We start from the raw sequence: 26523 nt of genomic DNA on the forward strand, positions 1-26523 counted from the left end.
TTCACGTAACCGCAGCTATTGAGGGAAAATTACAGTCTGGGAAAATTAGCTGCATTCGGTACCCAGCTTCTATTAATCATCAGCATGTCTGAGCCGTTAACCCCCCCCCTCCCCCCCCCCCCCTCGCTGTGAAGCGGATGTTTGGGTCAAAATATTCCATAAACTGAAGCTGCTTCTCAGAGGTACCATTGTTATGGAACAAGCATTATTTTTAAGTGTGTGGGGGGGGCGGGCGGGGGTGTGGGGTGGGGTTCTTTTTTTCCTACTTCTGTTTTTAGTACTTAGGGAACTTAGGTGAGTGTTTTCTGTGGTGCTTTATTTTTTTTTTGTTGGGTAAGCAGGCTGGATTGATGAGCCTACATGAAGGCAAAACAAACAAAACAAAACAAAAAAGCCCTTAACTTGGGATAAATTAAATTTTTACAGGGTGAAAGTTACAAAATGACTCACTCGCACAGTTCCCAGAGATGAGAAAGGGGGCTTTAGCTTCAGATTATTTAAAACACAACTCGGGATATAAGAACAAAAGCTGGCGTTAAGGACAAAGGAGCGCCTGCTTGTTGGCAGCCTGCCTCCCGAGAGGCTGCAATGAAGGGAACCAATCAGAAACCACCTGGGGCCAATCAACCAATCAAACTGCAGCAGCTCACCTGCAGCTCCGATCAGACACTGATGAGCTGCTCTGGACTTGATAACAGGAGAACAGGAAGAGAAAGACATCACACGAGCCGTGTTGTTTTAGGTAAAAAAAAAAAAAAAAAGAAGGGTTTATAAACGTCTATATGTTTAAAAAAATTTCAAAAAAAAGATGCCTTAATTAAGAGCCGCACAGACGACTAAGGTCAAAGTATGAGTTCCTGTGTCGCGTATTGTATATCGTTTTGGTTGTGCATGTGTAAAAGGATTTTTGTAGCCAGAAGACAAATAAAAGCTCAAACTCACATCCAGTCCGCTCTATTTAAAAAAAAACCAAAAAACAAGGAAGAGGTAGGATTACATTATTGGAGTCTGAAGATGTCTCAGAGCCAAAATGAAAAATACTGTCATAGTTCATCCTGAGAGAGATGTCAGACAGAAACCAGAGACCATCAAAAAAATAAAAATGAAGATTTCATCCTGGCGCAGATGTAAGATTACACCGCGGCAGGGATATTTTAAAGAAATTGTTCATACATGCCTTCTCATGAGCTTTTTCCCCCAATTTAGCTGTCACAGACCAAAACCCAGTAAAGTAGTAACTAGACGTCCAGAATAACACTGAACAAATTCCTGACCATATATGTCCTTACTTTGTGGGCAAAAACTATTTATTGTTTTTGTACGTGTTGGTAATTGCATGTTTCATGCATTCAGATTTTGTCTGCCAACAACCAAATTTTGTTTGGTTTGAAACTTCTTCGATCAGCACTGGACAACAGCCTGCTATCAAAGCGTGAAATATACCCGTCAGTCCGTTACAGCATACCGGTGTCAGTGTCACATTTTGATTTACGTGGAAAAGTCCACGCTTCCAAAACCAAAGGGCGTCAAAAGACAAAACGGTGATCGAATCCAAGTCGGGAATGAGGACGAGTGATGTTCGAGCCTGTGAGAAAGCAACAAAAAAAAATAGCGTCTTTCCATTAAGTTCCGTAGCTTATATAACGTATTTCACTTACTTAATGTACGTTAAGGAACGTTTCATTACTTTGCATAAAATGACTTATTTCAATCCAAACTCTTGATTTCTGCTCGGCCCATGACTGTCTTTTAACTGCGTATTACTTTTCACGGCTCGGCCGAGGCACACTGACACGATGCCCTCTTGTGGACTGACGGACGTATTACACGCTTCGGAGCGTTATCGGGTTACGTTGGAACAACTCTACAGTCACTTTTAGTCTAAAAAAAAAATCAATTCAACCTTCTAGGAACCTTCGAAGCTCTCTGCTTCATGATGATATCCAGCATTCGATTCCAGATGACAGATATCTTAATAACCGTCAAATTACAGCTGCCCCTCTTATTGTAATTGTCATGAAGATGTTTTCAACCCATTGGATTACTCCCACATATTTAAGGCTCGCTGGCAGCGGTGAATGTGCTGGAATGCGACCCCCCCCACCCCCCCACCCCGCGTTGGCTTGAATACCTTAAATCTTGTATTACAGGCTTTGAGGGATTAGAGTTTATTATGTTGTCAGGGGGGATTTAGGTACACGAGTCCCACGAGTTGGGAAATTGAACTCGAATGGAATGATGTGTGTAAAAAGAACAAAAAACCCACTGAACAGTAACCCAGACACACAAAACTCAGGCTTCCATTTTCTGAAGACAAATTTTTTATTAAGAAATAAAAAAAGTTTTACACCTTTGTAAAACCTGTTCAAACACATATTTTTTTTTTCTCCTTTTTTCTTCTTTTTTTTTTTCTGTAGCTTACAGGTTGGCCATAGAAATAAAAAATAAAACCTTTCAAATTCTTTTAAAAATGTTTTTTTCTTCAACAAGAATAAAAAAAAAACATTTTCCCATGTACATTCTCAAAAAAAGGAAGGGCTGGTATACGGTGTAATGCAGGAAAGACAAGAGGCGTTGTCATTGGAGACCGTGATCACAGCGAGCCTGACGACAGAGGAGTCGGGGGGGGGGGGGGGGGGGGATAAAGCAGGACTCAATTTCCCAGAACAGCAATCACATTCATCTTTTATGTAATTTGACTTTGAGTTGAAGCTAAAAAATAACCCCCAAAAAAAGATCTGTTTTGTTATTTGGTATCTTTTTGTTGTTGTTTTTTTCTAATTTGGAACCAAAGAATGACTTCAGATGAAGGATGCTACCAGGAAATAGAGCCCCGCTGAAAGAGTGACTTCAGTGATAAAACAGATGTTGCGTCACCTCAACATGTGGTCACATCTGTTTGATCTAACGCTGCATCTATTCACCGAAACAGATTTGGAATCCTGCGGATATGTTGGTGCTGTAGGCAAATGTGACGTTTGAAATCAGGCTATCTGTTCCCGTGTAGATGTCGTTGGTCGTTTGTTGTTGTTTTTTTTTCTGTTTCTTTGATAAAGCACTAAGGTTTGCAGGGGTTTGGCAGAGAGATGTAAGAATATCGAAATGTCTGAAGAAGCAGAATGTAGAAATTGCATACGAGGTTTTTGAAAGAAACGCCCACAATTGATATGGTGTCATTTGTTTGTTTTTGTTTTTATTATCGGATTCACCGGATCTTGTTGCCAAAGGGGCAGCTTTCCAGTAATTGTCCCAAATGATTTGTTCCATCACGAGCAAATTAAGACTAACGGGATACCGGTTAGATGGATGTTTGTAGTTTAGAATTGGTGGTGCGGTTTTGGAAAGCTGTCTTGATTTTTTTTTTTTTGAATTTATTAATTTTTTTTAGCAACAGAGCAGTAACGAGATAAGTATCGGCAGGCAGAACGACGGTGCGCTTAGTGGCAGTGTTGCTGTGTTTCATACCCCTCACAAACTCACAACTTAGTGCGTCACATTAAATAAAAAATATAGTATTTCGCTAAGAAATTCAGTTTGATGTGACGAAGTTTAATAATCGTTTTTAGTCTCAGTGCATTTCAAAACCACAAGATCTTTGATGGATAGTGGTTCGGTTTGGTTTAAGGTTTCCACATTGCAGCGCATTTTGTGGTTGATTTTTTTTTTTTTAATTAACTGGACCCTGAAGATTCAAATTTTTATTTTTCAACTATTCACAGGTCTTACTTCAAAGGTTAGTACCACCCCTTGGAAAAACAGCATGAAAAATAAAAGTATTCTACAAAGTATTGCACGTAACAAATCATAGCTTTTTTTTTTTTTGTTTGTTTTTTTTTTCTTTTTTTTTCTTTGATTGATAGTTGTACATGTTACTCCAATGACAGAGGTTTCAAATACACTATATTTGGAATACAAAAGGCAAATGTGACAGACACACAATTAAAAACAAGATAAAACAAGAAACTTTGCTGAATTCGACAAAACAAGATCAATAAAAATAAAAATAAACTAAATTGGGTTGTTTTTTTTTTTTGTTGAGGTTTTTTTTTCACGCTAAAAAATAAATCTTCAGAAACTTTTCACGTTCACCTCGCAGGGTGACTTTCACATTTCAACATTCGGCGGTAAAAACTTGTGCATCGCTAATGCTTCAATTCTCTTTCAAATTCATCATCTCTGAGAAAGAAATCGGTTAGCTACGGTTAACAGAAGGTGTACGTAGACTAACTGACGGGGAGTGTACGAAGGCAGAGGGGCTGATACATACTGTAAATACACACACAGAGGCAGAAGAAACCAATAAATGACTGCATTAGTTATTATTTCTGGTCCATGTTTCCCTGCCAGAAGAAGGATCTCGGCACTGGGGAAGATTTTTAGATTTTTTTTTTAAAGATTAGCCGTCTTTAAATCTATTTTCACGTCTGCTTTTTTACTCTTTGTAGCAGAAATTTCAATTTTTTTTTTTTTAACATCGCGATTGAAAGCTACTTCCTGAATTCCCAAAAGTCAAAACAAAATTGAAACAATTCAAATTGTGTTTTTGCATCTTAGAAATGATCAACCTCTTTTCCTGTCATCAGTATATATATATATATTTTTATTTTTTTTTTTTAATTTTTTTTTTTTTAACCTACAGTGCAAATATCCTTCAGTGGAGCCAAGAACCAGATCTGTACAAAAGTTTACGAATAAAACAAAGCTTTGTATCTGTATTAAAATGGGACGTCTGCAATGGGAGCTTAGCTGTACAAAGACGACTTATATAGGAAAAGTTGTATGAAAATAGATGTCTGCTGTGGATTTGGTTTCGCAAATCCCTTTTAATGATATCGACTACTTTATTCTATTTGAAGAAGTGTAATAAACGGACCCCAAAAAAAAAAAAATAATAATAATATGATAAAATCTTCCATGAAATGAGGCCCCCGCTTTCACGATTCACTTCCGATGTGACGTTGTTGGTCAAATTCCTCCAATGCGCGCGTACTACCACTGGATGCGTGCGCGGGTGGTCTTGATCGGTTTCAACGCGTCTTGCTTTTTTTTTTTTGGAGAGAACAAAGGCAGACTGTTGTTTCGACAGTGTTCTGATATTTTCACAGGAAAGGCCTTCTGACAACCCTGATTTAAAAAAGATGGCAGTGTTGGTTATTTCCTTTTTTTTTTTCTTTCGGCCTCATCGCTCGATATGAAATCCAAATTATGCAAATGAGGCGCAACAAAAACTCGCTCCAACTCCCTCTCGTCTCGTGTTTTTTTTTTTGCTTTTGGAAAAAAAAAACAACAACAGGCATTGAAGGTGTTTTTGATTTTTTTTTTTTCAATTCCGTGTGACAAAGAACTGAACTAACGGCCTTTCAGTCTGGATCTCCGTTCGCTCTCAGTTAGACGTTGAATTTTTCGGGGATTAACGCAGCTACACGGTAGACGGAAGCACTACAGAGAAGGTCCTGAGCGGATGGTCGCCGGTGACGCACACACACACACATGGGAAACCCCTCGTTACACATATCTAGAGTGAACGTAACAGCTGTAGCGTTAGTCTGCTCTCGGTTCGCTGACGGTTCACGGCGTCAGTTGTTATGGCCCCTCGTTGGTGTAATGAATGTAATGTAGTTTTGTCGTAATGATTGCTTTTAAAATGATTTAAAAAAAAAAATAATAAAAGAGTAAAAAAAAAAACAAAGACAAAATCACAAAAAGAAAATCAAAAATCAGCCGGAGCCGAGGATTACAGAGACGGTGAAACGTATCGATGGGCACGTTTCCACGGCGACCGGTGAGCAACAGAGTTTGGGGTTTTAATAGCGGCCGTGTCAACCTGTCAAAGGGCGCGTCACAATTTGAAGGTTAACTTGTGTTGATACTTAATGTTCTGTCTTCATTTGTTGTTTCTGGTTGGGATGAATTTGGTCAATAAAAAAAAAAATCGTACAGTCCGACTTTATACCACACGTTGTTTTTGTTTTTTTAAAGTGTTATTTAAAGGTTGCAAATGGCATTTTATTTACTGTCGCATAATCATTCTGATGATCCTAAAAAAAATAAAAGACAAGACAATTTCCTAGTATAATAACAGAACAAAAAAAAAACACAAAAAAAAGTGCAAAGATTTTAGAATCGGCACTTTTTTTTCCCATTTGGTTTCTTTGCTGTTTGGTTGACAGGAGGCCCTTCAAGCTCTTCAAGCAACACGGCGGCCGTGGAAGAAAAAAAAAAACAACCAAACTCGTGTCAGTCACCGACCGGTGCGTCTGCGGCCAGTTGCCACATTTAGGAGCGTCTGGAAAGGAGCCTCGACGCTCGGACGAGGCGACCGCCCGACGTTGGCTGGTTTGTTGGCGGTGTCGCCCAACCGGCGGTCGCTTTTGAGTCACCGCCCTGAGTGACGTGTTGTTTGACCGCCGGCTACGTCGCCCTTTCTGGCTGAATCTATCCAAATTAAAATACTGTCTCCTGGTATTTACAGAAGAGGAAAAAAAAAAAAAAGAAAAGCTGTGAACCCTCCCCAACACCTACAAACTTACAGATGGAGCCATTGTAGAATTCCCATTTTTTTTTTTTTTTTTTTTAACTGTACATCGAAACTACTCGTTGAACAATTAACCCACGCCTCGCACAAGAGAGAATAATTCTTTTTTTTTTTTTTTTTTTAAATCGGCTGCATTGTTTTGTCGGTGCGATGCCAGAGACCGAAATGTCATCAGAACCGAGAGATGTAGAATGAGGACGTTACTACAATGGCTGCCACCGTAAATGTACGATTTTTGTATAATAGCTTAGTATTTTCACCAGATGAAAGAAGTGTTCCTTCTTCTATGTAAAACTATAGCAATTCAATAGTGAATACCAATAACATTAATTAAAAAAAAAAGAAAGAAAGAAATAAAAAAAATAAAAATCTAAACATTGCCAGAGGAAACGACTAATAATAACGTAACTTCCTCTGCAGAAAAGAAAACAGATCCAATCCAAAAAAAAAAAAAAAAAAAAAATGTTTTAAGCCAAGAGTGCCTAGTGCAGTCACTAATGTACTGTAAACTGGTCTAGGACAGAGAAAGATAGATAAAGAGATAGATATAGATAGACTGATTAGCTACTACTGTACAGTACGCCACAGACAACACACTCAAGGGTTCAAACCTCCACACTTCAAATCCTTTCAGATACGTCTCTCTCTCTCTCTCTCTCTCTCTCTCTCTCTCTCTCTCTTTGTGCAGGAGCGGGTTTTATTATTTTTTTTCCTCGGTGCAGTCTCAGTGCTAGTTTTCTCTGAGTTTAAGACTACGGGGAGGCGGGATGTATTTGAGCTAAGGTGCGTTTATTAAAACCACGATTCTGGTTTTAAGGGTCATCAGCTGTCAACAATACATTTTCGGATTCTTTTTTTTTTTTCTTTTTTTTTGTATCTGCAAAGGGAATTGGTTTTGTGCATCGGGTGGTCAATTTTCAGCATGCTCACCGTTACCAAATCTGGTCATTGTTTATCGGGGCGGGACGAAAAAAAAAAAAAAAGGACATCAGCACTTAACTCTGGGCGGCTGGATTTTGGGAGTTTTGATTTGTCATGTTTTGTGTGTCCAGGTATGACACTAGATTAAAAAGAAAACCAATTTACAGGATGTAAAATTAGCCACATTTTAAAATCTATTTTATGTTTTTTTTTTTTTCCAATAAAAAAAAGAAGAAAATCATACAATTTCTGCATGGGGGGGCGGGGGGGGTGTAAAAAGCTAGTTATACCTCTAGTGCCTCAGTCTTTCACCTTCATCAGGGGCTCTTCTGAACATAGTGGAACAGAACAAGCCAAAGCTGAACCCTATGGCACATGACCTTCGCAAGTATTCCCCAAAATATCTTGTTTTTGGTAATCTATGACCAATGTTGGGGAAACGCTATTTTTATAATGTGGCTACAAAAGGCTTTTTGATTCCAAGACTCAATAACCATTTTCTTCCTTTTTTTTTTTTTTTTTTTTTTTTTTTTTTTTTTTTTTTTAAGAACAATGGCTGATTATCTGCAAAAGCAGCTGGTGGAGCAAACAGAAAATCAACCAGCATATGACCAGAGGGCTGGTGCCAAATCGGCCACGCTGCCTTTAAACAAGACAGCAGTGGGACGCCGAGTCACATGAAAACTGTTAATAGGAAAAAAAAAAAAAAAAAAAGAAAAAACAGCTGGTGAGTAATTCAGAAATAGATTTGAAATGTGATTGCTCCCCTCTTTAGAAAAACCACCGACAGCGAACTACTTCCGAAGTATTCCTAAAAGATTTGAAACGTGAACTTCTTTTTTCTTTGTGTTTTTTTTTCTCCATTAAAACCCTTATCAGTCCACCAGAAAGACATAGACAGACAAAAGCTAGCTAGCTTCAGAAGCATTTTCAGAGGACACGAGAGGAGAGGAGAGCGATCTCATGGAGAGCCTCCGCCTCATTCCTTTACATCATGGTTTCTACGATGGTGTGGGTGGGGGCCTTCATCAGCAGACCCTTGTTCCCGTTGGGGTCCAGCGGGTAGGCGAGTGGTCCGCGGTGGTTGGCGGGACGGGAGCTGGCCCCGCCGCGGACCGGGGCGGCCACCGCCTTGATCCTCTGCAAGTGGGGGGAGGGAGAGGGAGGAGGTGGTGGTGGTGGTGGTGGAGGAGGGGTGGGGGGGAGTTTAAAGAAAGGTGGAAACAAAGCGAGAAAAAAGAAAGAAAAAAAAAAAGGAGAAGCAAAAGCGGAAAGACAACGGAAGCGAAAGCGTTAGAATTACAAAGTTTTGGCTTAAAAAGTGGATTTAAAAAAACAACTACATTTAATCTACATTGATTATAAATTCCTTCACTGATGTGACCCGGCCTTCAAAAAAAAAACAACAAAAAAAAAAACCCGAATTTGATGGTCGAACCACCCACCTCGATGAGCGGCCCGTCAGATCGGATGATCTTGATGACGACCACCATGGGGATGCAGATCATGGAGGCCAACGCCAGAGTCCAACCTATTCCGATGGCCCAGTCAGGATACCGGTACACCTTGTTGTACGTCAACGGCATGTACTTGACCAAGGAGAAGATGAAGCAGCTCTGGAAGAGGAAGAATGAGGAGACAACCGCTTACATGCAAAATTCCATTTTGAACATTTTTTGTTTTGTTTTTGGTCATTTGGCAAAAAATATACACGTTGGCTGTAATACGGACGTAACGTGCTGATGGAAGACGGCCCCTTACCATGCACAGTAAAGGAGTGATAACAGTCCAGCTCCATTTCATCCAAGGATTTGGTCTGTAGCCAATCATGTCCTCAACCGCATCATAGAAATTATCAACGCCTGGGAAGACAACAACAAAATACTTATATGTAAAATACTTCTGCGCTACTTAGTTCACAGCAACTAATAAGCAAAGGCAGGATTTGATGTGTCGCATTTCATGTTTTTTTTTGTTTTTTTTACAAGGATGGAAAAATTGTCCAAAACTAAACTTTGCTGAACTGTCGATAACTGAAAAAAATGGAGTTGCTATGTGATTCAAATTCCCTGCATGAACAGAATGGATATGGCCAAGCTCAACTGGGGATTGTTGCCATTCGTTGCGTCCTAATGGGTTATAGACCTTTGGGCTAGGGATGGGTACCATTCAGAAATGTTCAATACCGGTACCAATACTTTGAATTCGATACCGTTTCCTAAACAAACACTTTTTTCCAATTCCAATTTCATAAAATCCCTTTTTTAAGAGAAAGAAAATGAAATTTACGATGCAAATCTTTAGCTTTTCGTGCATTTCAGAGGGAAGAGTTGGTCGTTTTCTGTAGTCACGATGAACAGATTTCGCCTAAACGCCTCGCATGGAAGCTATTGGTTGACAATATAATTTACCAAAAGCTCCCTAAACGCACCAGTCTACATTCATCCACTCTGAGAGACTACAGATACAGAAATCACAGCATATGCAGTAGACTTGTTATTGTCCAAAAACATAGTATATATATATTGATATATATATATATACTTAAATTCAGCAAATGAATCGGTACTCACCATAAACCCAGGCAACAGCTATACATTCAAAGAATGCCACCCACAGAAGGCACACACCGCTCGCTGCATAGTAGTCAAACAGCTGGAAAACATACATGCCACCCTGCACAAAGACAAAAAGAAAACAGAGGTTTAAAAGTTATTGTTTTTTTTATCCCTCGGGTACATTTCAGTTCCTCTTTGAAGACACTTAAATATCAGGAACTGTACATCTGTAGTCTGCGTTCTTGTGGCTTCAAGTGGATGCAGTTTTAAAACAGGAAGGTGGTTCGTAAAAGATTATAAACTATACTTGTCTTTAAGCATTCCAGATCTATAAATATTTTAAAAAGTGAGCAGCTGACATGTCCACACGTGACGAGGCCACTCTGTGCGTCCCTCATGTGTGCGTCCAATGTAAAAAAAAAAAAACAATCATGGGAATCCTAAACTTGAACCAGGCCACTGCAGCCATAAAAAGATGTTGTCATGGGAACAACAGAGGGGGCGATGAGGGAGGGGGGGGGGGGCAGACGGCTGTATGTTTTGTGAGAATAGAGGTTGTTTGAGAGGAAGCAGGAGGACAGAAGATAGACGGTGATGTACCTCTGAGAAAAAAAAAAGAGGGTTGGTTGTGAGATTCAGTGGAAAAATTGGAAGGCATTTGAGTTTGTTTTTTTGACCAGGAATAGAGCTTTTATTTAAAAGGTCTAATTTGATTCCTTGTGTAATTTCCCATATTTGATCCTGTTTTAAATTGGATTTTTTTTTTTTTTTTTTTTTTTTTTTTTTTACCAGGATAACAAGTGAAGAGAAACTGGCTGTTATCCATTTAGATTCTGTTCAACAGAAAGAAAAAAAGGGAACTTTGTGGTGAAGAGAAGTGGCGACAACCATGTTCAAATAAAGACAGAGTTGCAGAAATGACCAGCATAGCAAATATATTATAAAAAAAATAAATAAATAAATAAATTAAAAAAAGATACTACTCATTCTAACTGTATTGAACATACAGGTACCCTGCATTTCCCATTAAAGGTGCAAAGTCACTGAGAGCTCATGTATCTGCTATTTAGTGAAATATTCAGGCCCATTAAAAAACATTATTTGAGATGTCAGTTAAAGTACCATTTGTCCAGACTTTAGGTTCTTCTTATATAACTCGTACAGAAACAGTTAGGAACATACGGCGAAATATTAGCGGTCCGTCTCTTACGGAAGTTGTTGCTATGAAACCGTCGGTCAATCAGATGTTTTGCAGCTCGTGTGGATTCGAGCAGAATTACGCGTCAATTGAGGGTTTTAGTGCTGAATTTTGAAAAGCCTCCACTTCCTGTACTGGCCTCAGGCTTTCACTTAAAAAGGTCGAGATTTCCAAGGCTCAATGAAAACCTCTCGTCGTATCGTGAAAAGTTCAAGCGTAACATAAAAAAAAAAGGCACTAATGGCTCCCTGGTATGGCTGAGAGGTACATTTTTACTGGAAATGGAGCCAACGTGCACAATACCAGAGCCCTGGTCTATTACACTCGTAGTAGTTGACAGGCCAAAATGTCAGCAGTGAGAAAGGGTCTCTTGGTACACGTCAAAATGATGCGTCTTTGTATAATTTACAGGAAAGGAAACTGTCAGCGGTTCAATTTAGAAGTCGGTGAGAAGCTTAAAAAAACCACAAAAAAAAAAAACCAACAACCAAAAAACAACCGAGGTGATGCGGAAAGAAAAGAGAGGAACACTAAAGACAAGTCAAAAACCAAAAAAGGGAAGATGGAAGCAAACGAGAGGATGAGAAGGAGAAAGAAAGAAAAAAAAAAAAAAGGTAACGTGATGAAAAGCTCGAAATAAGACAGATTTAGGAGAGGAGGGAGGAAGCAAAAAGATTTGGAGGAGCTATATCAAGTCTACTGTGTCTATTAATACCGGAGGAGGAGAAGGGAAGTTCTCATGACTTGACAGCATAAATAGTCCCCCGTCATCCCTCCAGGGATGGACACTAATAGCTGTCTGAACACGCTTGGTCCTGGTGAATTGAACTGCGGGGGGGGGAGGGGGGGTGCCTGAAATGAGTTCAGGACATGTCTCTACTGGAAAAAATACCAGGAATGTCGTGATAGACGGTCATTTCCGAAGTTGTTGTTTTTTTTTGTCGCACTAAAAACCACGAGGAGTTCATTATTTTTACATTTAGTTTTCTATTTGTATTTGTGTCCCGGTGGCGATTTACAGCCACAATTTTCCTTTTAGGTTTTTTTTTTGCCCCCCCCCCCCCCTCTTTTTTTTTCACGGTGTGGTTACCTTGGTAACCATGGTGAGTCCAAGCAGGTAGCTGATGCAGCAGATGATAGCGATGAAGATCTCTCTGCGGTAACCCTTCCTTAGGAAGGACGGATACAGATCCACCAGTGATGTGATCTGCCCTTCCACCTCCACAAACTGCCGGGGGAGAAAAAAACAAACAAAGAGACACAGATGACAACACGACCTGCTGCTTTTTTTTTTTTTTTTTTTTATCCTCGCAAAAACCATCTGTTTTTACATCTACTGCTTCTGATCCTTTTAGTTCACCTTTTGTAAAAAAAAAATAAAAAATAAATAAAGCATCACAGACCACCTGCGTGGTTAAATACAGGATGAAATTTGACTGTTTTCACTTCACAGATTTCTTTTAGGGTATTGAAGTCCTGAGTTGTCGCTGCAGTCACTTCGGCTGTGAGCTCCCATGCTCATTTTTCAGGATGCCTGTGCTTCTCGCTCGAAACAGCGGCGCTGTTGACTACAAGTAGACTCGTGAAGTTGAGACTTTGAGATTTGTTTCGTGCAAATTTTCGCGCTACGACTGACAATTCGCGAGACCCCTTTGAAAAGGCTTCAGGAAGACTGTGGCATATAAAGCAACGAGCCTTGGAGAGTTTTTGAGTGGCGTTTGCATTTCCAAGGGGCGGAGCCTCACCGTCCAAAATCGGAAAACAATAAAAAGGTGCGTCGTGGTCGCGCGAGCGCGCCACCTAATGGCTTTTTCTTTGATATTTGCGGGTTTTGGTCACCGCGAATTCTTCGGTCAACACCGAGTTATACTGTGACACTCCGAGACGCACCCACGATCGGACAAGACAATCGGAGGTGTTCGGAGAGCGAGAGCTCCGGGCGACACGAGGTGGACTAACTTTGAAGGTCACGGCAGACAGGTGTAAATCAGGTGTGTTTTTCTGTTTAGTTTCTGAAATGTTTTTAATCACACGCCAAATGTCATCTCGGCATATTGGTTTTTCTAACCGATTGTTTTCATTCACATTTGAAGAATTAGTTTGCCTAAAAAAACGGGATTATAATTTCAAAACATAAAATGAGCTGCAGCACCCGCGTCGCCTGCTTTCTACCGTCGGCCAAATGGGCGGTCGAGCGTTTTTGTCTACGGGCGCCTTGAAAAACGAGCCGTTTTCAAACACCCGCGATCGTTATCGGCGTTTCGTTTAGGTCGTAGCTAGCCTGCAGCTCGAGCCGCCGCCGCCCCCGCCGCCGCCGCCGCCCCCCTCGGGTGCGAAAAAAGTTCCTGCTCTGGCTTACCTGACTGTCGAGGCCAAGCAGAAGCAGCATAACGAAGAAGAGGATCGCCCAGACTGTAGGAAAAGGCATCATGGTAACAGCCTTGGGGTAGGCGATGAACGCCAGGCCTGGACCTGCAGAGGAGTGGGGTAAGGGAGGGTGGAGGGGGGTTGGTAGAGAGCAAACAGAGGGAGAGAGGGGTGGGAGGGGGTGGGGTGGGGGAGGGGAAACATTAGTATCACATGATAAGCTCATCTGATCTGCATCCCTGTGGGCGAAACAAAAGCAGCCCCAGACAACGGAGACGCAGAACAAGATATAAAAATATCAAATTAATAATAATCAAATTTCTGGCTATAACACTGGGAACATATGTTCTATGTGTAGTATGTGTCAGTATAAAAAGCTAGCTGCTGTCACAAGACATGTACTGAAAATATATGTAATGCATATCTTTACTTACCTCTCACTTACAAAACATTATGACAGATTACTAACTGTATGCACCCACCACAAAACACAATTTACATTTATAAAAAGACACATCTTAGAATATTACAATAATAGAAAACAAGGATAATAAAAAACAAACTTGTAGAGTATAATAATAAAATGTACATTTTTTTTTCTGAGTATGGTGTAACTGCATCTCTGTGGAAGTAAGTCATGACAGAAATTTAAGAAAAAAACATTTTGTAAATAGATGTATGTGCAGTACGTAATGCGTGTAAATGTGTTGTGTGAAGTTCAGTTACCAAAAAATAAAAGACCACCGTAAATACTGTAGCAATTATATGAAAAGTTTTAACCTGCTTAAGGTGTGCTTGATTCACTTTTCTACTGCTACTAAAAGGTAAACCAAGCACATCTTTTGTTTCTCAAGTAATTTCAGTGCGTCAACACCTACGTCACTCGAGCCATTTTGCATCCCCGACTTGACAAGGGTCTGAACCCTTTTCAAATGAGGAATGCAAAATGACCGTTGCAAAACAGCAGCAGATGCAAACTGAGTGGTCAAATGAACGCAAAGGCTTAAATTTGGTTTGTTTTCTTTTGTTTTTTTTTAATGAGGTCTAATTTAACGTTGATGTTACATTGGGAACTGTAAAACAGAAGTCAAGGAACAAGGAAGCAGCCATAACAGCAAAACAGCATTGCAGCTGGTAGCAAGATATGTCAATGTGTTCCATTTTTTTTTTTTTTGTGGCAAATTATGACAAGGCATCCAACCAAACACCGCGTTGACTCCAAAAAAAGGACAAAAAAAAAAAGTTACGACTTCCAGTCTCGAGAGGGAAAATGCTAGCAGAACGTTATGAAAATCACGTCATTACTGGACCGTGCAAAATACGAAAAAAATTACAAACAAAAAAAAAATCTACATTTTAAATTCAAGTCCAAGCACATTTTTTTTTTTAGATGCCGTAGCATGTGCGTGTGCTTATCTTGCACTTTTGAAAACACACTATAGTCCCTCTGTTTAAATAATCAGCATAAAATGCGCTCATCTGTCGAGGACATCCGGCTCAAGCAGTCGCAGTTAAAGCAGACGTACTTGGTGATGCGCTCCTGACATTTCCATAACCCCGCTTGCCTGGTTGGGCTTGTTTACCAAGCTAAAAGTTTGGAATAAATGTCTACACGACCTGCCTTGTTGATAGACTCACAACACTTTTCTAAAAGGTTGGGGGGGGGGGGGGGGGGGGGGAATCTACCTCTTCGCTGGTATCAAGGGTTTGATGTGCCTCGGTTTGCAAATCCGCCGGGCTCTGGTCTACCTACTCTTCCATTCCAGTTACCAAGCATCAGCCCACTCGCCAAACAACACCGACATTGGACAATTCTGCCAAACCTCACCGTGAAGTCGGCGCTGCAGAACTGTGCAATATTTGTATCGACTGGGCTGGCAGCACGGGGAAGCTTTTCAAGGTAACACACTGTGCCAACCTGGTTGATCTTTGGAGTATTCCATGAAGCCTGGGTTTCACAAAAAGCACCCGATGCTGACAATATGTTTGTTTAAATCTGAAGTTTTTCAAGTTTGTGTCTCATTTGGAGGTCAAACAAAATGCCTTCTGTCTGGAGCCTGGAGAGTATAATCACAAAAATAAAAAATAAAATAAAAGAGGGAGAATCTTTCCAAGCTAGCTCGAAAAGTTAGTTCTCCAAAAATTATCTTTCAATTCTGTTTGTGTGTTAACACGTTGGTTTGAGGACAACTTGTACTTTTTACAGGATGAGTCATCAACCGTTTGCTTTTGGATATGAAAAACAAGCATAAATGAAATCCTTGTGAGATTCTGTTAGAAAACCCAGGCATGACTTCCACAGTAAGCTGGTCTAACCTTGAAAAAAAACAAACAAAGTTGTACTGTCATTAGGCTCCAGTAATACTGTATAGTACAAGAGATATACTGTAAGTCCATGGAAAATATTTTGGCACTTATGGCTGCATTAAAGCTTTTTTCCAAACGACCTCAATCTCATTTGGCTAAGAAAAAAAGACGAAACTTTCAAAACTGAGGAACCAACTTTTCTTTCTTTGGTTTTTAAAAAAACCAAAACATTTTGGGGTTTATTAAATGACTAAATCTGATGGCTGTGAACCCCTGTGGACAGATGGGACAAAACAGATAGAGTTGCTAGTTCTGAATGCTAGAATTAAAAAAAAATGTATACAAAAAAAGACAAAACAAACTAGAAACAGCTGCTAACTACCAAATGCCAATGTTTCAATCAAAAGTTCAGGAGCCACAACAATGGTGACGTCAGTTTGTCCTGTATAGAAAAGGAACATCTCAGAACCAAAAAAAAAACTGACAGCCTTTTTAAGCCACAATAAACACTGTACAGTACTAAAAATTTTCAAGGTGTGTCTGTAAAAAAAAAAAAAGAAAAAAAAAAGCACAATCGATGTCCCGGTGTCTCTCCCTTGGCCCCAACTTGCTTAATTTGAATAAAAGCGCCAACAAACCGACCTAAATATGTCAACAGTTCCTCACATTCTGCTTTTGTCAAGGAGTGTTTGATTGCGGAAGCTTCCATATTCCGATGCCGTCATTTGTCATTGTTCATGGGGAATCCATTCAATTCAAAATCACAACTCAGTTCGAAAAATTTAAGGTGTAGGGCTAAATTCTCTTTTTGGGTTTCGTTGCTGTTTTTTTTTTTTTTTTTTTTCCTTCATAATTTACTTTTGTTGTTTTAATTGGTTAACCAAGGAAGCAGCGCCCACCATCACTGCCGCCTTTACAGAACCCCTCGTACCTGACTCTGCCACATCAGCAATGTCCACCCCTTGCTCTTGTGCCATGAAGCCCAGGACGGAAAATATTGCGAAGCCAGACACAAAACTGGTACCACTGTTGAGGGCTCCCAGCAGCAAACAGTCCCTATGTCACACATATGTCATGAGGAGGATTTGTTAATGAACACACAAGGATCCCTTAACCCCCCCGCCCCCCCTCCCCTCTCCGCCCCCCGCCCCCCCTCCTACCACTAAAGCCACCCCCACACTGAAAACTGAGGTCTCACCTGTAGCAGTTGTATTTGTACTTGTTGTAGCTCCCCAAGGACGTCATGGCGCCCAAACAGATGGCGTAGGAGAAGAAGATCTGGGTGCCGGCGTCGATCCACACCTGCCAAAGTAGAGGAGGGGGGGAGGGGGGAGGGGAAGGGGGGAGGGGGACAGAAAGGCTGAGGCCTGCTGATGAGGGGATGTACATGATTTTGCATAATGCAAAGCGATGGGGAGGCAGAAACTGGGTAGCTGCACCGTGTTCACGTGACGGCTAATCTTCAAAATCCCTTCTTAAAAACTTACCGGAGACGCCTCGCTTTTCTGTCTTATTTGACATTTAAATAGCTTTCTGTGCCAGTTTTTCAACCACTAATCCTTCCATTGTTCAGTTACAAATAAAAAATAAAAATACCGCGTCGCGTTTGTTTTCGGTCGGTTTCAAATGACGTATCGCATACTCGACTGTACGGCTAAAAAAAAAATAAAAAATAAAAAAAAAAAGGCTACATGAGGAGCTCTGCGAAGGTTGTTGTTTTTGCTCGTGCAGCGCAGGGTGTCACCTACCTCTGGGTCCTTCAGGCGAGTGAGGTTGGGATACAGGTAGAACTTGATGCCCTCAGAAGCACCTGGCAGAGTCACGCCACGAATCAACAGCACGATGAGCATGATGAACGGGAACGTGGCCGTGATGTAGACCACCTGTAGGGGGGGGGGGGGGGGGGGGGGGGGGCGCCGACACAGAAAGGCAAGGTCACACATTTTGGAAACCAAAATTTGAATTATTCCACAAGGAACATATAATTATTCGCTGTTAGTTCCCGCTCGTCTTCAAAACGGCCACATTCATTTGTTATTTGGCCAACTACCAAATATCTTCGGTGTCATTACGGCAAACATGTTTGACAAATGTGTGAACGCTGGGAGTTATTTTTGGAACGAAACAAACAACAGACCACAGGCTGTCCCTTTAAACCGATAGCGGCGTATTACTATCCGTTATGTGGAAAGCTGTGACCACACTTGGCCTTTTAGGAGTGACTTTATTACCAGAGTTACAGCTTGGAACAACCCGAAAGCATAAATCAGGGCAGACCGATCAATAGGAGAGTGTTGAGGCTATAAAAAGAGCAGTCTGGGATTGATCGCCTCTGGTTCTTGAGGTGAGTTGTTGTTGTTGTTGGTGCTGCTGTAAGCAGTAATTTAACATGGTGTGTTATGTTCCCCCGCAAATGTTTACCCAGAGTATACAAAAAGGTAAACAACGGCGGAAATCGGGGGACGTAATGCTGGAAATGCAAAGGCACAGAGGCGAAAAGATGAGGCCGTTACAAAGAAGCTTAACGCCCGACGAAAAATGAACTTCCACGACCTCTGACGTTTTCCGTCAACAAACAAATCGCGAACTGGAGGCTTCCAGAAAAATGGGGAGTTCTGGACGTCGTGAGTTCCACAAGAGGGCAGCGTTCATATGTGCACGGTGAGATTGCAGCGATTGTATAAACACCGTATACATTTGCACGAGTTCAGAGTCCCCAAAATTTGAAGCATATTTCTTGATAGTGTAGAATTATCCAACATCGATTTGTCGCAGTTAAAATAGGTCCCGATCCGTGTTTCAGGCAATATAAGGCGCGATCAGAGAGATTACAGGAAAGTAATGTAAACGTGGCGAGTGGAAGCGATAATTTTTCGCGAGTAAATACTCCAAACTTACATCACTTTAGCGACACCAGCACTTATGCGTTACGCACGTTTTTCCGAGCAGCGGTAATTGTGCCCGTTTGACCACAAATAAATATGGAATTAAGACCTCAAAACCAGGCAAAGCACATATTTCACCACTTTCACCAACCAGGCCTTTTGAAATAATAATTTAAAAAAAAAAAACCTGAATGTGCGAACACTGCCCTCATTGTTCTTTTTGTCAGACCACAGCAAATAAAATCATATGAGCATCACCTCTGTCATGATTTGTTTTTGCTGTGATACAGTAACGATAAACGCGAACAAGTCGGCTCTTGTATTCGTTTTTTTTATTTTTTTTCGCGAGTTCAAGAGGTACGCAACCTCGTTTCCCCTTTTGAAATAAACGTTGCCAAAAAACGCAACCGGCGACGTAGCAATGAATATGGGACGACATGTGAACGTATTTACCTTTCCAGTGGATTTGACCCCCTTCCAGATGCAGAAGAAGCAGATGACCCAGACCAGCAGTAAACACAGGGCCAAGTCCCATTTGACAGGACCTATATCCTCGATACCGTTGGTGATACCCAGCACATTATGTCTGCAACACACACAAAAACAAGCTCTGTCGGTCTACCATCTAACCTGCACAATTGGTTTTATTTTTCAAAGGCATCGTACCTTGACTACATTTTTCACGTGTGTGGGGTTGTTTTAAAAAAAAAAAAAAAACATTTTTTTTTTTTTTATGTAACTTACTCCCAGAACTCGGTGACGGGGGAGGTGAAGTTGGAGGCGTTGGCAGCCACCCAAAGGGATTTGTTCTTGCGGTAGGTGTCCTCGATGCAGCGATCGGTGTTCCAGGGCTGCTTGCATTTGGCCCAGGGCAACTCTGGCTGGAAACACTGCGATTGGGAAAATAAAGAAAAAGAAGAGTTATGTTCTGTTATTTTCCTGTACGAACTTGCACCCACGCATCTACATCAGTTCCATTTAAAAAGGTTCGGTGCGTGGGAGGGTTTCGAGGGTAATGCGTTGGCCAGAAATGGAACATAGTGTTCGTAAACACGCTTTTAATTGGCGTGAAATCATGAGACCGTAGGAATTTATTTTCTCTTGTGTTGCCCTCAAAATGAGTTCTTCGTCTCCAACGTCGGAAAGCAGGGCCCAGAAGGGGACTAAACTAAACCCTGGCTGCAGTCGGGGCCTTTCGGGCGTTCAGTCTGTTGCAATCTGCAACCTGACCACTAGATGTCACTAAACCCTAGAAACTGCTCCTTTAAAAGGTCTTTTTTTTTTTTTAAGCTTTGGAACTGAAGTTATATTCATGCGCTGGTAGGAAATTGTGATATTTTTTTTTCATTGGCTCCTCATGTTAGCTAATCCCGAACATTGCAAGGCGGGATTTTTGAGTTTCTATAATGCTGACATCCCAGTTAAGACAGTCCTTAGAGGTGTCAAGAATCAGTCCGCCCTGCCCTGACAAAAGTCCCTCACTATCTTGTAATTATATAAAATGTAAGTGAGCTATCAGATTAAATTTTTTTGTATTTTTTTTTTTTCAATGTCATCGTTTGTTTTTTTCCCCAAACCCACCTGGAACAGGTAGTAGAGTCCCCAGGCCAGGATGACGATGTAGTAGATATTCAGCAAGGACACGATCACAATGGAGGCGTAACCAATACCTGGGTGAGAGAGGTCAAAGGTTAGAGGGGTGAGATATCACATCGATCACAATAATATTGGTATCATTTTTACGACAACAAAATTCACATCTTTAGTTTTCACTGGATATCTGCGGAACAGTTAATACAGACGCATAAAATTACAACGTAAATTTTTCTTAGTATTTTTCTTATGTAATCAAGAATATTTTTAGCCAAGAAATACCCTAATATATTATGATATTATTATTAATGAGTCATATCGCCCTCCCCAGGTCAAGGTTATATTGCAGTTTGATCGACCTTTGTGGTGACAGTTCATTTTCAGCAGCAGCTAGAATTTTTTTTTATCATTTTGCTTTTTGTTAACTGATATTAAACAATTTTATATAACAATAACCTTTTGGGCCCGGGGAGGGGGGAGGGGGGGGCATAAAACAAAACTCTGATCCAAGACATTTGTTCCTCTTGTGAAAGGGACATTTTCAGCTTCCTTTTATGGGGCCCCACAGTTTTCACCACATTAGTCTCAATAGCATTGTGTGTGTAAGAGGAATGTGCTCAAGTGCTGCATTCTGATTGGCCAGAAAACAGGATGCAGTCAGTTCCTGGTAAAAACAACTGTCACGTTAGCTGAAGTAAAAAACAAAGACAAAAAGTTGTGTGTCGACTCTGAACCTTCACCATTAATTACATATTGTAATCACCTGAATCACCTTTGATTAATCCAACAGAACTGTATTTAGACAAATATCGAAGAGGGAAATGGGTGTAAAATGATTTGAAATATTTGATGCCATGAATACAGAGTAAAGTAACTTCATCAGGATTGTTAAAACATTAAAAAAAAAAATCCAGTGAATTGAGTTTTTAAAAGGTAAAAGAGAAATGCCTTCTACCAGCCAATCTTCACATCCTCAGTTAGCGGCAACTTCCTGTTTCTCTTTTTGCGGTTATGTTGAAACGCTGTTGGATGAATCTGTAATTGATAGTTCTGCTTTTGACATGCCGAAATTGTCACAGTGGTATCCGATGTAGATATGTACGTCGTATATGGACATATTTGTTTGCGTAAATAACACGGTATATAGAATATTTAGGCTTCTCAAGGTCCAAAGTTTTTGTTTAACCTTCAGGGTTTTTTTTTGTTCTTCCTGCATTTAAATTTGTATAGGACGTCGTTTCACTGCGTCAACACCGACATTGACACGGATCTGGTCGCAAAAACACTTGATCAAGGTTATGTGTGTGCGTGTGTGTGTGTGTGTGTGTGTGTGTGTGTGTGTGTGTGTGTGTGTGTGTGTGTGTGTGTGTGTGTGTGTGTGTGTGTGTGTGTGTAAATGTGTGTGTTCTCTGGTCAAGGAAGTAATAAAAAAATTTAAAAAAAACGTTCTCAAATGAGAACAGTTGAAGGAATTCGGATTTAAGACATGAATTAGGTTTTCATGCTCGGACTGTCGTCACCGCCGGTCCTCTTAAGTATATTAGAACAAGCTTTGTATGCATATGTACACACACACACACACACACACACACACACACACACACACACACACACACACACACACACACACACACACACACAGCCGACAGAGGCCACTCATCTAAATCATTGTCCTTCAACATCATTGGCTGTCTGTGTGTGTGTGTGTGTGTGTGTGTGTGTGTGTGTGTGTGTGTGTGTGTGTGTGTGTGTGTGTGTGTGTGTGTGTGTGTGCGTGTGCGAATGTGAGAACTATTTCACCATCGCATCATGTCCTTTTAATCACTCGGCTAATTAGCAGCTGCCGAGCGTCCGCATCTCTAAACACAAACACATTTGCTCGGATCACATGGTACGCTGCTGATCAAACAAACAGATGCGTCCTCCTCCTCCTCCTCCATCTCCTCCGCCTCCTCCACCTCCTCCACCTCCTCCTCGATGTCATCGTCTGCTGACCTCAGCTGACCTCGCTATGTTTGTTTACATTCACGATCGATCCCTTTACACACTAAAAAATAAAATAAAAAATTGAACATATATTGTGTTTATTCCCTTCATGTGGAAAATAAAAAGAGACCAGAAAAAAAAAAAAGCACCAGAGGGACTAAATACCATTAATGATGTCTCCGTCCCAAACAACATGTCCGCTGTGACTGTCAGAGAATTGAAGAGCTAGAATATTTATTATCGGCTTTTTTTTTTTTTCAATTAAAAAGGTTTTATATTGACCAATCACGACCCTGTGAAAATAACGAAGTACCGTGTTGCCCTTTTCGACATGACCTGTGATAAAAAGTCTTCAGACTTGCCCTCGGGTCTGACTCGATCTGATCTGAAACCCGGCGATACTACCGGGTTTAAACAAAAAAAAAAAAAAAAAACGCAGCTTTTTCAAGCTTATTTTCCAATTGTTTGTTTCCTCCTCATTGTGCAGTCTGACATCGTGTCGCGAACCAATCGCTAAATGGCTGACCTTCAGCGTCCTCCGGCCCGGGTCCGGTTCAGTCTGAACACGATCGGGTTTTAATTTGTGGACGTCGGCTCTGAATCCGCTCGACTTCTCTCTTTTTTTTTTTTTTACTCCTTTGGAATATATTTCGGCCCCGACATGAAAAAAAGAAAACAGAAAAAGAAAACAGCACCAGCCGCCTACGCAGATCTGATTGACTCGGTTTGTTTTCAATGAGCGCGACGTGAAAAACTTTTATTTTATTTTTTTCTCAGTCATTTGAATAAATGAAGACATCTGGAAGCTGGTGAATCTCTTCTCACCTTAAAAAAAAAAAAAAAAAATACACATTTGTACTTCCCGAACGATGTTCGCTCGGTGGTGTAAACAACAAATGCCATATTTCTTCTACTTCCTTTATCGACTGTTTCTTTTTTTTTTGTATTATTATTATTTTTCATCTTCTCCCGTTGCCGTTCATTCTTCTCTTCCGTGTACTGCATCCATCATTTTTCTTTCTTTCTCCTTCTCCCTCCTTTCCAACCTTTTTATTATTATTATTATTATTATTATTATTTATTTATTTATTTATTTACTCCGCCGTTACCGATCCATCTGTCCGCTCCTTAGATCCTCGCTGCTCTGCTTCTTTTCTTTCTCTCTCTCTCCGTCTCTCTCCGTCGTCGTCGTCTCTCTGATGTGTTGCCGCGCTGTTGCCGTAGCAACGTGTGATTCGGGACACTCTGTACACCGTCTTGTTCGCTTGTGTGTGTGTGTGTGTGTGTGTGTGTGTGTGTGTGTGTGTGTGTGTGTGCGCGAGCGAGCGAGACAGCGAGAGGATAATATGTCTGAAAGGAAGACAAGACCGACGCGTGTGCGTCTGTGTGAAAGTGATAATACGGCACGAGTAAATAATTAAATCGATCGGCTGCCGTTTTAAAAACGTCTGAAGTGGATGTATTAACGTGGGGTTACAATTACAGATTAGGTTGACGTGTGATCGGTGAAGACGAAGACTGAAAGATGATGGAAGAGGAGCAATAAAGAGAAGTTGGACTGACAAATAAAAAAAAAACAGGGAGCAGCGATGGCTGAAATTAAAAAAACATTTAAAAAAAAAAGTCTCGATCCGATAACAAAGAAAATTCATCAACGGCCAAAATGTGCTTTTCTGGGGAAAGAAGTAAAGGTTGTTTTTTTTTGTTGTTGTTGTTGTTGTTTTTTTTTTTCCACGGGAGAGGAGGTGAGAGCCGGAGAAGGTTAAGGCAGAATAGAGGCCTCTGTGTGTTGGTGTACCGGCGCAGGCCCGGTTGCCTGGCAACGGCTGCAGGGTAAAGTCTCAGCAGCCTGATTGGAGGAGCGTCTGGTGTGACTCAGCCTTATGTTGCACAGGCCCGTCCTCGGTGAAAGACAACAAGAGGGTCTGGAAAAATTTGTTAAAACCTTGAAAGCGGGGGAGCCGGTGGAGGAGGGCCGGTGAGACGTGCGCTCGTCGGGGGGGGGGGGAATGAGAGTGAGGTATTACGGAAGGGGCGGGGCAGGGGGCGGAGCTTTAGTCGAAAGGCGTAGGGGCGGAGCTGCCCACAACAGACAAACAAAATGTGCACTGTAAATAAGCATATTTACTTATCTTAATATGAATGTTCATCGTGTGACCAGGCCTAACCCTAACCCTTTTTACTATCTAAAAAATAGATTACACCATTGGTGTATCAACACCTTTTTAACGTTTTCTTTTTTTTTTACACACGCTACATTCACACTGAAACGCTATCTGGTCCTGTGGTTAATGTTAGTCCAATGGCGACTCTTCTTTTAGCTCCATTTTTGGTCTCCACCAACTGGTAAGGGTTCTTTAGCTGCTTGTTGATTTTTTTAAGATCCAAGTCAATGAGAAGGGCTATTTCCATTTTCAAAACAACGCATTATGATAGCGGTAAGAATGAACTAAAATATTCAAGTTGCGCTTTGAATAATTCACCAATATTTTAGTTGTTTTTTTCTGTTCTGTATTTTGAGGACAGTTTGGAAAAAATGAAGACTCCACGGCGGTAAGCGGGGAGTTTCCAGGACCCCCCGGCATGACCACCACGCGCAATACAACCCTCCCCAAGAACGAGGTGATCATTTTAACAGTAGCGTGTCTGACGACTGGTTAAACGACTTGGTTTTGGGCTTACGTACCAGTAAAGATGGGACAGAGCTTCCCCCAGCAGGTGATGCCACCCTCGGAGGTGAACTGACCCAAGGCGACCTCCAGGAAGAAGACTGGCAGACCTCCGCCAAACAGGAAAATGAAGTAGGGGATGAGAAACGCACCTGGACGAAGGAAGATAAAACACAGGTGTAAAATAAATATAAAGATACCTCAACGGGACTCTGTAAGTCAACATGAAAGCGTTGCGGTGCTGTAAAAAAGCCTCACCTCCACCGTTCTTGTAGCAGAGGTACGGGAAACGCCACACGTTCCCTAAACCAACGAAGCCGCCAGCCACGGACAGAACAAAGTCCAACTTGCTGGCCCACTTCTCCCGCTGGGGGTGTTTACCCTCGGCCTCGTCCTCGGGCCGGGTGCCGGGGCTCTTACCGGGAGACGGCTTCAGAGTGTCCTTGTGGAAGTCCTTCAGGCACTGGAGTTTCTCTTTCTGAGCCATTCTGCAGGAAACGGAAAGACAAGAGGGAGAAAAGGTCAGGTCTGACCAAATTTACACCGACATCAGCGTTTATGCGTTTCTGGGAGAATGATTTGCGACACCGTGTTTTGGATTCCGGTACCGGTTCTTATGAAAACCTGAAGCTTGCCAAAAATATTTGTATGTCGTCGTATTCGACATTTTCAGGATTATGATTTCCTGTAGACCATCCATTGCAGACACGCCTGGAGGGGCCCCTGGCTTAAATCTTGCTGCTCGACTTCACTGATTGTCACGGACAATCGAGGCTTGAGTGGCAACCAGGCGGCAACGCATCCATTACTGATATTTTGAAGCCTGGGGGTCTGGTATTTTTGGCCCTTGCCTTTTTTTTGTTTTTTTTGTGGGAGCCAGAAGTGACCATATTTGGACAACCTGACGAGGAGCGAGGGGTCGCCAATGGAGACTATGCCCCGCCCACCTCTTGCCAGAAACACGCCCCCCCCCCCCCCCCCCCAAAAAAAAAAAAAAAAGTCCAACTTTTAAGGCTCAACGTATGATTAATGGGGGAAATATTTTCAGAAGGAGGGAGTCTGTTGGAGCTGAGGTTTTTTTTTTTTTTTTTGAGCCAGCCCCTGGTGGCCCTCAGTGGTAATGCACTTTAGGGCACTTTGGCATTGGCTTTCCTTTTCAAACCCAAATCTCAAAGTCCATTTTTTTTTACATACAGATAAGAATTAGATTAGAATCAGAGTCATGAGTTGGATTTGCAAGTCCAACAAATTTATGAGCACGTCTTTTCCCTTTATTAGCAAAAAGTGAAGTAAAAAAAAAAATAAAAAATTTCACAAGTCCTCCCTTTATGCATTCACACTAAGTTTACACTTTCATGTTGGCCACAACCATGATAAGAGCTCCTCAAAATGAGCGATCTGGTTACTTCCTCAAAAACCTATGCAAACAAAAAACACGACTACGTCACTGTATATAACCAAAGTTCACTCGGCGTCGAGGTCGTGGAAAGATTTTTTTTGTTTT

At 41.3% G+C, this 26523-nt stretch overlaps 1 protein-coding gene across 1 annotated transcript in view; it reads right to left on the bottom strand.

Annotated features, from left to right (window-relative positions):
• Positions 1 to 2303: 2303 nt before the first annotated feature.
• The window catches only part of LOC138210390 (sodium- and chloride-dependent taurine transporter-like), a 33051-nt gene continuing 8831 nt past the window's right edge, over positions 2304 to 26523 (bottom strand). Inside the window, exons 2-15 of the mRNA XM_069169519.1 lie at positions 25278 to 25507; positions 25037 to 25171; positions 20353 to 20441; positions 19516 to 19661; positions 19225 to 19357; positions 17635 to 17769; positions 17085 to 17188; positions 16818 to 16942; positions 13572 to 13684; positions 12303 to 12440; positions 10030 to 10132; positions 9218 to 9318; positions 8902 to 9072; positions 2304 to 8596 (exon numbers count right to left, since the gene is read on the bottom strand). Of these exons, the coding sequence (XP_069025620.1) occupies positions 8444 to 8596; positions 8902 to 9072; positions 9218 to 9318; positions 10030 to 10132; positions 12303 to 12440; positions 13572 to 13684; positions 16818 to 16942; positions 17085 to 17188; positions 17635 to 17769; positions 19225 to 19357; positions 19516 to 19661; positions 20353 to 20441; positions 25037 to 25171; positions 25278 to 25506 (1875 nt within the window). The 5' untranslated portion in view covers position 25507 and the 3' untranslated portion in view covers positions 2304 to 8443. The remainder of the gene's footprint in view (positions 8597 to 8901; positions 9073 to 9217; positions 9319 to 10029; positions 10133 to 12302; positions 12441 to 13571; positions 13685 to 16817; positions 16943 to 17084; positions 17189 to 17634; positions 17770 to 19224; positions 19358 to 19515; positions 19662 to 20352; positions 20442 to 25036; positions 25172 to 25277; positions 25508 to 26523) is intronic.

Source organism: Embiotoca jacksoni, unplaced genomic scaffold, assembly GCF_022577435.1.
Source record: "Embiotoca jacksoni isolate LCO1_2020_lvr unplaced genomic scaffold, fEmbJac1.0.p SCAF_46, whole genome shotgun sequence".
Taxonomy (NCBI): domain Eukaryota; kingdom Metazoa; phylum Chordata; class Actinopteri; family Embiotocidae; genus Embiotoca; species Embiotoca jacksoni.